Source organism: Lepisosteus oculatus, chromosome 12 (genome assembly GCF_040954835.1).
Source record: "Lepisosteus oculatus isolate fLepOcu1 chromosome 12, fLepOcu1.hap2, whole genome shotgun sequence".
Classification (NCBI taxonomy): Eukaryota; Metazoa; Chordata; class Actinopteri; order Semionotiformes; family Lepisosteidae; genus Lepisosteus; species Lepisosteus oculatus.
In genome coordinates, this window is record NC_090707.1 from 17,921,110 (window position 1) to 17,935,540 (window position 14,431).

The 14,431-nt window shown below is 35.8% G+C and overlaps 1 protein-coding gene across 1 annotated transcript; it reads right to left on the reverse strand.

The window, feature by feature from the left end:
* Positions 1 to 4,169: 4,169 nt before the first annotated feature.
* Positions 4,170 to 11,603, reverse strand: prkra (protein kinase, interferon-inducible double stranded RNA dependent activator). The gene is made up of 8 exons (XM_015358943.2): positions 11,445 to 11,603; positions 10,814 to 10,983; positions 10,495 to 10,579; positions 9,482 to 9,560; positions 8,738 to 8,855; positions 8,528 to 8,622; positions 7,717 to 7,882; positions 4,170 to 5,800 (listed from the first exon to the last, which is right to left on the reverse strand). The coding sequence occupies exons 1-8, from the start codon at positions 11,492 to 11,494 to the stop codon at positions 5,643 to 5,645; spliced, it is 921 nt and encodes a 306-aa protein (XP_015214429.1). The 5' UTR covers positions 11,495 to 11,603; the 3' UTR covers positions 4,170 to 5,642.
* Positions 11,604 to 14,431: the final 2,828 nt, after the last annotated feature.

Sequence of the window (14,431 nt, forward strand, 5' to 3'; positions counted from 1 at the left end):
TTATGACTTTAAAGAATGTCTTTGCCTTAAAACGCAGTGATTGCTTTCAACACACTTCTTAAACATGGCTAATTTTAAACTTTAGATAGAGCCCAGATGATTTTAAAGGTCCAAGATTTAGTTGATTGTCTAAATTGGGCTTAGTTACATAGTTTACTAGAATGCCAAGCATGTCAAAAAGATGTCTTTCATTGGCTTGAGTTAACTTGAGTTAAAAGTGTACAATGACAAATATGAGCACTATAAAACTTTTATTTATATTTATAACACGTCTTAAACCTTTGCTTATGTTTTTTTTTTTTATTTAGGTGATGGGTACACAACAAAGTCAACATGTTAGGGGGATTATTCATCAATGTTTTAGAAACGTGTGAAAGGGATCTTTTAGTTTTCATATAGCTGAATATGTGTCACAGTTATATTCTCTCTGGGGGCAGTGAATTGCTTTGTAAATATTTTATACAGTTTTGAAAAAGCATAATGGATATTGTTTTGGATTATAAATCTAGAATTACTCTGGAAAATATTTTATGATGATTTCAGAAATGTAGGATTATAAAATAATAATAATTAATAAGGTGACTATGTAATGCTACTTAAGGGTAGAGAGAAATCTTTAAAAGCACAGTGCAAGTCAGTCCTTGTAGTGCAACATGTACTGTGATATTAATGCATGGGCCAAGATTACAAGTAACTATTTGATTTTAGAGTGGTGGGTTTTTAGCAAGTGACGCACTGAATTTGTGATCCAGCTGACAGGAACACATAACCAGTGCTTCCCTTAAAAGGCAATGACAAAAATGTTAATTTTTAAAGATGTAAATACATTCATATGATTTCATTAACTTTAAATTCTTTCCGGTGATCAGAAATTATTCCTGCCCAGACGTTTTGGCAGGATACAGATTGTCCTTCCCACAGAGCCAGCCTATTTAAAACTTTGGCACAGTTTCCGAGATGGAGCAGTAGCTTGGGCTTACCCTTACTGCTTTTTCCCCCTCTATTTATATCTAGAATAAAATCCCAAATTTGGTGCAGCATATGTCCTTACATTTAACCCCTGATATCTGTTGTTTTCAGTGGATTTCTCCTTTTGTAGGCCAGTGGGTATTAGTTGCTCTTCTTTGCTTTTATTTCTCTTAGTTTCCAAAGGGGATCCTGGTACAATCCGTGTGTTTTTTATGAGAGCTAACCCTGTTTATTCAAAATAAACAGACTGCTTGCTAGTTAATAATTCCATTCAAGGAAGGGAGTTCAACCCCATAGTTAATGGATAGATTTATGAGAACAGTCCTCTTCATGTTACAAATTGATCTTGCAGTAAGCAGAGACATCTACTGACCGGGCAAAAATGTTTAGTTGCTAAATTGGAAGCTAGGTTTTAAAAGTAGTATGATGCACATTATAACTGCAGTAGTGTAAGATAATGGTAGTTGTATATACTATTATTGTACTTTAAATAATACTGTTAATTTATATAATGCCATTAATGCTTTTGAAGGGAATGCATGAGCAAATCCAGAAACTTATTTTTAAGCAAGAAGGCACAGACAGATAATCCCTGAACAATATGTTTGTGTTAAAGCAAGCCAAAGAAATGCATGATTGTATTTTGTGTTTAAAATTACCAAATGAGTAATTTCAAATACCCTGGAGAGTATATTGCTGTAAGTTAATTTACAGTGGAAAAGCGGTACTGTTTATACAGTATTTAAAATATTTTTGGAACAGACACTGCATTTCTGGCAAAACATTTAAGAATATTTAAGTTTTAATATCCCCTTAACATATTTAAACAAGCTGTAGTATGCGTCATTTAACTGCTGTGTATTTATAATGAGCTCAGTAAATGAGTTTTTTTAATGCTATTCTGTATTTAGTTTGCATAATTTGAGCTTTTTATCAATTCACGTTGACTTATTCAATAAGCAGAGTACTTGCTTCTGAATTCTAATGAACGTGCAACATTAGCATTAAAAGCAGAAAATCAAACAACATACTTTATTATCAGCAAAATGACTACAAAGAAGAGTCAGCACATTCATTTATCAACACACTTTTGTTTCTATCTGTATAACAATATACAGTACATATAATCTACATTATATTTCTTATACAACAGATTACTCTGATAGTCTGGTAATTATTTTCCATATTTTTCCATTAATCTTGCAATTGGCATAATTTAGCACTAGTTTGATTTTTTCAATAAAACATCTCCATTACTTTATTATGAATATTATTTAAAATACAGTTGTGGCTTTCTCAGTAACAATTCCACTTGCTGTGCCTTAAAATTTAAAAAAACACCCCACATCCACAAACCTCAACAAATAATTGAAAAGGATTCTATGCGTGGCTCATTGTGTATTTGCATTTCATCAAAAAAGGGGGTTTTCATTTTGTTACCTTAACATTAAGGTTACCTGAACTGTGATGTTCAAAATTGAGGTGTTGTTCTGCAAAGTGAGGAAAATTATCTAAACTATTGGCTATTCCGCATAGTGCTCTGTAGTACAGCCTTTAGTTATAATTGATTTTGACAAATACTGTAATGAACCTGGCTTGTAATGTTGAGCTTTCTGAAGGATTTGATTCCATCTGATCATGAAGATTTACCTGAATGCTTTTTTCCTCCAACTAGTAATGGAATGTTTTGAGAAAGGAGAGTAGTGTGCTGTCCCACGTTTTGCGTTGGAACAGTCTCAGATTTGCGTAAAATAGTAAATGCAAGGAATGTATAGCATGCATATACTGTATTTATCCTTTTACTTCACGGAACATTAATTTATCCTCTAAGGGCCCTCATGACTTCAGTTTTCTTTGTAGAATGTATTTGAGAAGGCTTTGTCCAGTAATTCTTGTTCTCTGCTATGCTTATACAAACCATTACAAAGTGAGTGACTTGTGTATTGGCACACCACCCTAGAATGGAATCATTTCAGCTTCATTGGCTGCTGTATTTCACATCCAAAATGCAAAAGGATTCCTGTGATTTCTCACCTACAAATAAAAAAGAACTTCTTGAAGTATTCTAGCTTCACAAAACAAGGAAATGCTTTGAGCTGGATGCTGTAGCGGATAAATAGAGCCGCTTTCCCGTTGGCATAGTCTTAAGACTGTTCTCCTTCAAAGGCACAACAATTAATTTACAAGCAGGGGGTGTGTGAACCAAAACATCCTGGCCTGGATTGGTCAAAAGTTTATAAATGTAAACCAGATGAATTATACATTTTGCTGTATCTCAGGCTTAAATGATTTTGGAAATTTCCCATATTTTATATGGGACTAAATTTATGCAATGAACTACAATGAGAGGCTTGAAAACATAGTTTGTGGTCATTCCAGTTCAATCACTAAAATAATAATTGAAGACCTATCATACTTAGAGTCATCATGGTAGTCACCATTCATCTGTGAAAAGGTAGGTTTTCCATAACGTACACAATATGTACTTTTTCCCTAAATGAATTGCATTGAAGGCTGACTGGTTTAAAGGCAAAACTCCTGTCTTTTTAACTTCAGGGCAAACCCATGTTCTGTTCCAGTAGCACAGAGAAAACATTAAGAGCACTGTGTAATACCTGTTACAATGTTTATTATAAATGCATGTGCAAATGACATTAGCCTGCCAATGAATGTTGCAAATGCCTTATAAAAGGTCATTTTTGGTACTTTGGATTATTCAAGTTTTAAGACTAACATGTACCTCTTTGGTGCTGTTGGGCGCTCAGCTTACAGTTACTTAAATCCAATCTCCAATGGATTTTTCTGAAGAAGTGCAATTGTATAATTACATATACATATCTTCTCATGAACACTCTGTACACTGCTGCTAAATAGTGCTTGTTCTAATAAAAAAAAAGAATACAATGTCTGGAGTCCTTAATTATGGTTGTTTGTTACTCAGGAACGACAGAAAGTTACTGTATTTTTGTCACATCATTGAACTGTATGTAAAAAATCCTGGACCATATTAAAAAAAGTACAAACATACAAGTTAGCAAAGCAGGGTTATGCCTATTCTGTTAACTATTCTTTAAAAATTACCAAGTGGGTAATATTCCACATTGTCCATTCATTTTGGCCATAATGCTAGAGTTTTTGGTGTCTTTGTAAGAAGTATGATCAATCATGTATAGGGAAGAATCAACAGACCGGACAGTAGATTAAAATGTCCTGCTCAGCATCTTTTTATTTCAAAATGCCCCAACAGGGTGTAATAAACTGATAGACAAATGAATAGTTACATACAAGAAAAGAGATCTTAATATTGTCTGATAAACAAAGGCTGTAATCTTACTACATTTCACACTCTTAACGCCTGTCAAATGAAAATAATCTCAAACACTAAATTCTGCATTCACAGTTAACACATTTTTTTTGTTTGTTTTCCAAGGATAGACTGAAAATATTATCCCACTAAAATTATGTCCGTTTCTACAAAGAAACATCAATTTAATTTAACTTTTTCATCCTGTGGTGTGCTGCTTCCTTGGTACACAACAATTAAAGCAGTCTGTGCTGTATATGGCCTTTAGTTATGCACTCTGATATAATCCTTAAGATATTTTTCCAGTTTAAATTGGCATTACCTTAAAAATGGAATAGGAGGCAAGTAGGATCCTGGTTAAACTGTCAAAGGAAATGACTTAAAAAGCATTCATTTTTCAATTTTTAAATAAATTTCCTCTTGTTCCTCTTGTTTGAGCTTCTGTGATTAAATGCTTTTCAAGTTTCACTGCTGGACTGCTTAACAAAAGGCCAAGATAACCTAACTTTAGGTTACCAGCAGGTGGACTCAAGGCTGTGTCCAAGTTTAAATCCAAACCAGCACCCACCAGAATAAAAAGCTAAGATACAAAACAGAACTCTTTTCCATTCTGTGCAAAAGGAAGTTAAAATGAGAGTACAAAAACACAACAAGTATCAATGCTGTGCTATTACTTAAATATCAGACATATGTCAGTTGCATCAGCCAGACCAGGAACCAGCCAACAAAATACGTTTCAAATCGGCTTGCTACACAGCTTTGCAAAAGACATGTTTTGTGCTTCTAGCAGGTGTTTTTTTTCATTGCTCTCAGTAGCTGCTTGCAATTCCCAGAATGCATCAGGCTATGGCTTTCCTTTACAAATCCTTTGGCACCTTTGGTTATATTTGATTGTTAAAAATATGGGAGAGGCTACAAACTGATTCAATAACAAAAAGCAAAGGTACACACTATGGCATTGTTCTCCTTGACACAATTTCATATGACAGGATAATAGAAGCACCATTTTCTTTTATTTGGTGAAAAGGGATAGACATTTGCTAAAAGGCTCCGCTTTCCGTTACTCTCACTCTTTTTTGTGTGAAATAGTTGTAGTTTAATGGGGGACAGTATTGGCATACATGTTAAAAGTCCTTGACCTACTCAAAGCAAAGAAAGAAATCACTGCAATTAAAATCACTTCTGCAAAACACTAAGGAGATGTGCAGTTCACATTTCCACTGCTTCTTAAATGGGAGATGTTTTCTTCATAAAATTGTAAACAAGTCCTTTTAAATGTTTCAATAATCCCCGATTACATTTCCATATTCAGTATTTTATTTCCAACCCACCTGGAACACTTATTGTGACTGAATGAAAACGTAATAGCTTAGTTAGTCCCGGCCACAATTTTGACGTACTGCAGTGCACTGTGTGCTGCGTCGTTGTGTGCATTGCCACAGGTGATTCCAGTGCCATGACACACAATTACCGGAGAGGTGGCAAGCTCTGCCAAACACTGGTACTGCCCGTTCACCGTCAGCTCATCTGCAAACGAAAAACATTCACACACTCGTTGAGCTCCGTTGAAAAGACAAAAAAATCCAGTCCGAAACCTCACTAAATCTGAAAATTAAAATGACAGTTGACAATGTACGGCACCCTCTCTGCGAATTGAACATGCCAAAAATGTGTTTATTCACAAGTTGGTCTGGCTGATGGGGTCTTGGATGGAAGATCAGCGCTGGATCAAACCATTAAGAGCAACTTGCAAATTAACTGCGCAACAAACTAGGATTGCAAGACGAACCCAGCTAGTGAGTGAGCCTCTCCCTGCCCCCTGCCAGAGTACCCATAAACCAGCATCCTCATTTCACAGTGGTCTTGTTTTTGGATTGTAACAAACACTCCATATTGCTGGTGTGGGAAATGACAGGCTGAAGATGATTTGACATGCTCACAGTTTTATTGTTGCTTTCAGTCTGGAGGCAGAGAGAGAAAGTGCAGGCATCCGCTGGAAGCAGAGAAGGAGGGATTCATGTTGTTTATTTTAGCAGATGACTAGAAGTGTGAGATTACTATTGTTTTAGTTTATCAGTGTTATTTTAATTATCTTAATGCCAACACATTAATGCTTAAATGATCACGTAAGTGAGGGTTCTCTGAAGAATCCATACAGTGCCTTGAAAATGTTTTCACTTTTACCAACTGTCACAGTATTGCAAACGAGGTTTCAATTTTCTTTTTATTTTAACAACTGATGAACAAACCGAACACACATACCATCATACGAGCATACCATCTTATTAGTGGGATGATGTGTAGTTTGACCAAATTGCCCTAGGTTCATTAGGGATTGCTGATGAGATCTTCATGTAAGTCTTGCCTTACATTTTCACTTTTTAATTCAAGATTTTGACTAGATACCTCAAAGCCTTTCACTCTGTTCTTACCAAACCACTCCAGTATGGCTTTCGGTGTGTGTTTTGTCCCTTTGTCCTGGGTCATGATGTTAAAATGTAAGTTTCTGAAGCAGTTTTAGATTCTTGGGTGACTCAAGCAGGTTCTAATCTGGGATTCAAGCTTCCCCGGCTCTGCTCATGACAGTGTAGCATCCTTATAACATGATGCTGCCACTACCACCACACTTGACCAAAACGTTTTGATTCTAGTCTCATTTGACAACAAAACGTCCTGCCACAAGTCTGCAGTATATTTTACATGCTTTGTCACAAACCTCATACAAGAAGATGCGTCTTTTTCGGCACTGGCTTCCTCCCTGCCATTTGTACATATAGCTCAGCTTGCTTACTGACTCCCATCACAGACACAGAACTTTGCACATCTTTCCGAGTCACTCTCGGCCTCACAGTGGTACAGTAGCTTTACTAATTAGTTTCCTTCATGCCCGAGTGCTCAGGTTAAAGGGCAGCCAGATCTGGATAGCTTCTGGATGGTATGACACACATTCCCCTTATTAATGGTGGACTTTATCGCACTCAACAGGATATTCAGTGACTTTAAAAACGTATCCCTAATTTAAGTCTAAATCTCCTTGGTCATCTTGGTTGGTGTGTCCTAACACTATGCAAATTGTGGCTTGAAATTGAATAATTAAGGGAACTTCAAGAGGGAGCTGTGTTTACTCTAACGTCAAGTTTAAAACACTCAGTAAACAGAGACCAAAACCCTAATGTTGTGACTTTTTAAACTAATCCCTTTCACCTGAATTGATTTAATAGCTGGTGTAGGAAAAGTTTGGATCAATAGACAAATAAGAATCTTCTACATATCTTCAAAAATTATTTAAATACTCTCAGCATGTTTTAGCTTTATCTGTTCGTATTGGACTGTGTCATTTCTAAATACACGGCAAAAAGTCCTTTTGAAAGTGTCATGTTTGCAATTAAAAAAACCCGTACAAGGTAAAAATGATCTGCTGACATTAGGAAAGATTAACTCACCTATATTAAGGTATGTGATCTCAAAACCTTGCTCTTCACACAAATCTGCCATCATCTGCACATAGTCTGTGTTGGGAATGCTCAGGGGATTTCTTTTCAACATAGTGATTTTTTCTGCAGAAGAATTCCGCAGAGACTCCAACCTGAAACCTGTTGTCTTAGGCATCTGTAATGAAGAAAATGTATGAAAATTTTGGTGTTGCAACACTTCCATCCCGGAAAACAGGAATTCAAGAGTTAGGACAAACCCTACACCTGATTAAATTAGAATACACCTTTCGTAGCCTTCATTTTGCATCCCTCTGTTCTCAGTATCACTGCATTTGACAGCAGCACCATTTCTATTCCTCCTTGTCAGAGTAAACTTGATACACTTATATAAACCAATAAGTCTGCATGACCAGGCTTTTGTCCCCTTTCTATAGCTTAAACTGCATACACAGGAAACCATGCTGGATAAGACCAAAGTTACTGAAATAAGTAATGCAAAGTTAAAAATGGAAAATAACATAATTGAACAGATATCTTTCATACATCTAAACAGATGCAAGTCTGAAACTGTTGGACTTCAAAAGACATTCTAATATTGAACAATACAATTGGAATACCAAGAAAAGCTGTGACTTACACAAAATGAACAATATTCACAATCATGTTACAAAATGATACCACTGTGGCAGTTTTGCATTCCACAAGAGTGCACATGTACAGGGAAAATAAAAATCATACAGCAAGGATTCACTAACAAGTGTTATACCTTTCTAAATTTTGGAAAGTGACAGCAAAGAAATTTGAATGTCAGTTCACATACCATGGAGATGACACAACTCTCTGACAAACTCTGAAGTTTTGCAAGCATCTTTTCAGCTGCAATCCTTTTAGCTACCTTTTTGGAGCTTCCAGTCCCTGTAGAAAATCAAGGGTTCCCATCATTTACAGAAAACAAAACTGACTTGAGTTGACAGAATTTCACAGAGAAATTCCTGCAAGAGTGGGAAATGGTTTAAAAACAAACACATACCCATTTCTGTAAATGCCTCTACCTTGCAAGTCACTGTGAACTCTTTCTTGTGAGGGGGGCCAGCTTCCACAGAAACAGAGTATTCTGGGAGTCTCCACCCTTTATGCACGGACATTTCCTGTTGAGGAATTGTAAATAATGCTTAGGCTGTGGAAAGTGACTGAAAATAACATTGTTGATGATACAGTCCAGTACAAAGTCTAACGTATGGTCAGAAAATACCTTGCTCAGATCTACCAAACAATAGCTTGCAACTGTAATTCTGAACTACAAATAAGGTAAAATCTCTCACTAAAGATCAAAAATGCAAACGTCAATTAACAATCTAGTTGTTAGTGAATGACTTACACAGGAGTACCCAAAACATATAGGCAGGGGTGACTAAATTGACTCTGATCACAATTATACTAAGTAAAATAGTGTCTTGACTAATTGCATGTGAACAAGAATTTGGAGTAGTAGTTAAGTTTTGAACTCCTAATCTGACGGTCATGGATTCAGCACCCAGTTGGGGAACACTGTTGCTGTAACTTTGAGTAAAGTACTTTACCCAGACTGTTCAATAAATGGGTGCTGATAATTGTAATTCAAACAAAAATACCCAATTGGAATCTCTATAAGTCACTATGGATACAAAATTACAAAAATAATGGGACACATGCACTTGTACAAAATTACATCACATTTCAAACACAACCTGAAACACTCACAGCTTTTCTTTCCCTTAGATACAAAATGTAGTACCTGTAAGACTCCTATAGAATTTGTTTGATTTTGAGGGTGTTTGGCTATGATACAATCTTCAGTCCTTGGCAAGGAATGGCTGTGCACAAATTTAAAAAGCACAAAGAAATTAAATTGCATTGTATACAGATATATTTAGTTTTATATCTGAGCTTATAAGTTTCCCTCAAAGGTAGTAGTTTCACAAAATTATACATACAAAAACATAATACTTTAATTATTTTATTGTACAACATACAGGACCTCAGCAAAAGGATTCATGGGGGTTCAATCTGCTGAACAAGGTTAGAAAGTATTCTTAAACTACCTTACATGCACAGTTGTGCATCACTTGTACTCATATGTTAAAGTAAATTAACAAATGTTAATGAACAAAAACAGAGCATGCAAGGGCTCTGAGAGAGTTAGCCATCTCATTTGGAGGACAGTTTGAGTCCGGGGTTATTGCATGAGCCTCAACCACAAACTGCTCAAGTATGTGGCCAGTGTTGTGGGCTTGAGCAGTTTAGGGTATCGTCAGACTGCAACACAACGATAACCCCTGTATCTTTCTGGAGGCCTCTGAGCCTGCAGGTTAGTCAGAAAGTGCCACATCGCTCTTCTGCACTAACGTAGCTGTGGGCCTCACAGTGAGAAAGATGACAGATCTGGATGACACAGCACAAGCTGTGCACTGCGCTTGACAGGACCAGTGCTGGTCGAAGCCAAGTTGATTCAAAATCATCATAACAACAAAATCATAAAATTGATTTAGTAACATATTGCTCTGCTTACTTGCTCAAAAAGGCAAGTTAATTTAAATTACCTTAAATTAATCAAACCTATAACCTGTCAGCACTGTTAAATCAAAACGGAGCATAAGGCTTTTTCATAATTTCATTAATATTGTTATTCGTATGGGTTTTACTTAACAACAACAACAACAACAACAACAACAACAACAACAACAACAACAACAACAACAACATGTATTATCTTTTCCCCAGCAGCTGGCACAGTATAAGAAAACTCACCCATCACCATCAGGGACTTCTTTTAAAATGTTCAGAGCTGCTTCAGCAGCGGTATGTTTTGCTGCCTTCTTACTGTTTCCTTGACCTGTGGTTTGTAGGGGAAACAAGTTGCACTGAATGCAAACACATTGTAGATTGCCTTGAATGCATTTTAAATGATTCTGCTGAAAGCTGTTTTAAAGATCAAAGCTTGTACACAAACGATATTTTAATTTTAAAAAACGATAGGCCAGTAGAAGCCTTCCAGACGCTGATGGCATCATTGATAGTAATATGTAGTGAGACGTGTTTGGAAAAAGAATTTTTCAAAGAGACAAACCTGTGCAGGTAATACATCCCACTGTTACACTGAAAATGAAAGTTGGGAGGTGGGCGTCTCCCTCCTCCTTTTCCATAGCATAAACAGGCATTTTACCCGTCTTTGTGCCATATTCATGAAGAATCTGAATTGGAGTTTTTCCTGGACAGCCAGTGACCATTTGTTTTACACTAAAACATACACGAAACAAAAACCAAACATACCTTTTTTAACGTGCGTCTGTAAAAGAAATGTCGTGAACATAGACTAAACACATAACAAAACATAGACGTCCATACTAATTTTTGTTATTTTGTTTTTATATATACAGTATGTATAGTCTAGCACAGAAATACCAGATGTCCCCAGTACACATGCACAAGTCTGCAGAATAAATGCTTAACAAAACGGAGAAGAAATCAGTAGCTATCACGCCTTCTGAAAGTTCACGAGTCATAAGAGAACATCTTAGGTTGAACTTGCTTCTTATTTAAAACTTAACATGTTTAGTTTACTACAGTAATACTGACACCGTTGTCGGCGAACAGGTCATGTACTCATGTTTTTAAAACAGGCACCAGTATCTTTTATTTAATCGCAAATTGTTGCCGTTATTCACCGAGCCACTCGAAACCTGAATAAAAACACTGACCTATCAACAGAGCTCCTTTTAGACGCGGCAGGAAACCTCTCTTGGGACATGTCGCAATTGTTGCTTTGAAGGGTTGAAGTCGTGCTAAAAAGGCTCTCTGCTTATATTTCGATCAATGGGTTAGCTGGCTGTCTGTCACTAAGGTCACTACTGCCGTTTCTGTTCCGCAAATAGTTTCCGGGTTAAGTTTTAGGTATTTTCCGGGAAAACAAAAAGGAGAAGCATGCGTAATTTTTCATCCATCTTTTTTAAATAAAGAATATAAATGTTTGTATAAACGTACAAAGCTGTTAGGAAAAAAAGAGTTGTTGACAAGTCATTGTATGTTTGTATCATAAATAAGTCAAATATGTTGGAACACCTATACGCTCATTTTTTGTTCCTAGAATAATTTCTTAAATGTTTACTGAACATTCACTGAAAACCCAAAGATTCCAGTTTCATCCACGCAGAAAGTTTGGTAAACTGTGCCTTGGTGATGTGGTTTTTGTAGGTGAATTCCTATCACCCTTCCCTGGTCTGAGAAGGAGATCCCCTTTGTATGAAAGTGAGTTTCCTTTTGTGGGGAACTTGATTTTTTCCACGAGATTCAAGTTTTCATCTTCGGACACAAACAGATGCGTTATTAACAATATAAATAAATGAAGATCATTTCAAAAAGTGTAATTTTTCAACCGATTTAAAACACTAAAGTCTATGTTTATGCATAAAGGTAAAGTGGAGAAAAAAAGGTCAAAACCAATAAACAGAACCAAGATGCCCCTTTATTTAAATCCCAATCTCAAACCATAAATACAAATCAATGAACCCATTACACGAAATTGTAAGGGCAATGACATATAGAAAAAGATACATTTTTAAATGGAGTGATCATTATGTGTGCTTCATAAGCAACTGGAAATATTTTATAATATACAACTGGAATTAATACTGTATTAAGACTATAACACCAGAACAGGTTTAAATTTACATTTTAAAACTCATTTTAGACATTTCACAATGCACTGTCCAATTTTCTGGGTAAAACCAGTGATTTCCAAAACAAGTCTTGGTATGAAATAATTGCCAATTTTGGCAAAAATTGTACATCAGAAAACAGATGAAGAAAATAAAGAATTGCATACATGTTCATTAATTCTTATTTCAGTTTAATCTGGTTACTTTTCATGATCATGGTAATGTGACATTATTTCCTCATACTTGAAGGTTCAAAGAGAAAAAACAATGGGGGTAAATCAAAATTCAACAAAATACATTTGTTAAAGAAACCAGGATATTTGCTACTGTATTTTAATAAAGACATTGAGAAATTAGTCAAACCCTGACAAAAGGTTAATGTAAGAGATAATAAATAAAGCAGTAATAAAACCATTTTAAAAAGCAAATACAAATTATCTGTAATCCACAGCTATCTACCACTTAATAAGAGGTTTTGTGTTGCTCTGTAATTTTAATTTACTTTTAATTTCCCAACTGCTGTACAAAGTTGAATTTATTTTAACCCACCCTAATCTATTCACCCAATGTGGGTGACTAGTATTTAACACACCTAAAATATAAATATATGTACTGGAATAAATGTTTTTTGTGTGCAGTTGCACAGACTTGTAGGTACTTAACAATGAATATAGATTGTTGTATTGTTTGGGTTAAACATTCACACCCCGATGAGCACTTGTCTTAGTTTACTATTTTGTTATTTTAATGCTATCCTAAGAATGTACAAGCATATTTTTCCCCCATTGTTGTTATGACTTTAATCATACAGTTTTATTTACATTTTGCATGTGTAAGTATATGTGTGCGTATGTATATAAAAACAACATATCTGAGAAGGCAACTGCTATGTCAGTAATAAAAGAAATATTGTACTTAAAATATTTACTGCTTTGTTACTGTAAATTAAGAGTGCAATTGATCAATGCCAGGATATTCATTTGACATTTGGTCTGAATAAGATGAAAACCAGACCTACTCCAATAGTGTTTTATGTATTTTTCCAAAGTATTTTTTCAGCAGTTTAGGGTCTATACTGAAGCATTTTAGAAACACAACACATCATATCTGTTAATTGGTTCACCTGTTTGCATCATATTGCAAGAGATTTGATGAGCAAATATGACAAATGATGTTGGAACTCATGCTTCTGTGATCTCAATACCACTAAAATGTTAAATGGCAAAATGTGCAAGAAAACATGCCCTTAAGAAACATTCACATATGAGTTTGCACATTCAAAGGTAATGTCTGCATAAATAACTTGTACAAACTGTTTTTCACTGTTCTTAATCACCACACCCTTTATTCAGCAAAAATAAGTGCAAATTATCTCTGGGAATGTTTTGGCAGCAATCGCACACGTTTTCTGATGAATCTTGATTCTGTTTCATATGGCAAATGCAAACCACATTCAGTCAGAAGAAAACACAAGACTAACAACTTCCTCAGTTCTTTGTGGTAGTAGCATAGCAATGTTATAATTGCTGAAGTTGATACCAGTGCTAACACCTTTCGCACGTGTCAAGTGTCACTCGAGTTTTTGCTTCAATCATTATTAATCAGTGTCATGCAGTGGCCAGCTGTAAATCAAGTTGTGTAGATGGCACATAATGTCCTTTCTACAACACCGCCCCTTGGAGGAGATGATGTAATAGCATTACATAAACAGCACAACAATTGTGATTGGTTAGACTGGTGGTATAAACAGGAAGTGCAAGAGCTCCTGATGGTGTACTACATCTGCTGCCTAAAGAAAGGAGCAGATCCTCTGGCTATGCAGAGGGGCTAGAAACTGGTAGTAAAGGAGATGAAGAAATATTGGTAGAACCCAAATAAAAGCTAGTTTTGTTTCTATTTCCTTTTTGGCTTTTAGCACGATTTCTGCATTGCATTGTAAAAGGTTTGCACTGCATCAGCTTGTGGGTAACCGTTTTCCTAGTCCCTGCCTATTTAGAGTCCATGACACACTGCCACCTACACTGTGTCTC

Bases quoted from the DNA above. Each gene is read 5' to 3' on its own strand.
- prkra (XM_015358943.2), bottom strand. From the start codon at position 11,494: ATGTCCCAAGAGAGGTTTCCTGCCGCGTCTAAAAGGAGCTCTGTTGAT. The intron at 9,561-10,494 runs GTGAGTTTTCTT...ATTTGTGCACAG, and splicing joins GAAGTCCCTGATGGTGATGG to CCATTCCTTGCCAAGGACTG. The intron at 7,883-8,527 runs GTATGTGAACTG...TCTTCATTACAG, and splicing joins AGAGTTGTGTCATCTCCATG to ATGCCTAAGACAACAGGTTT.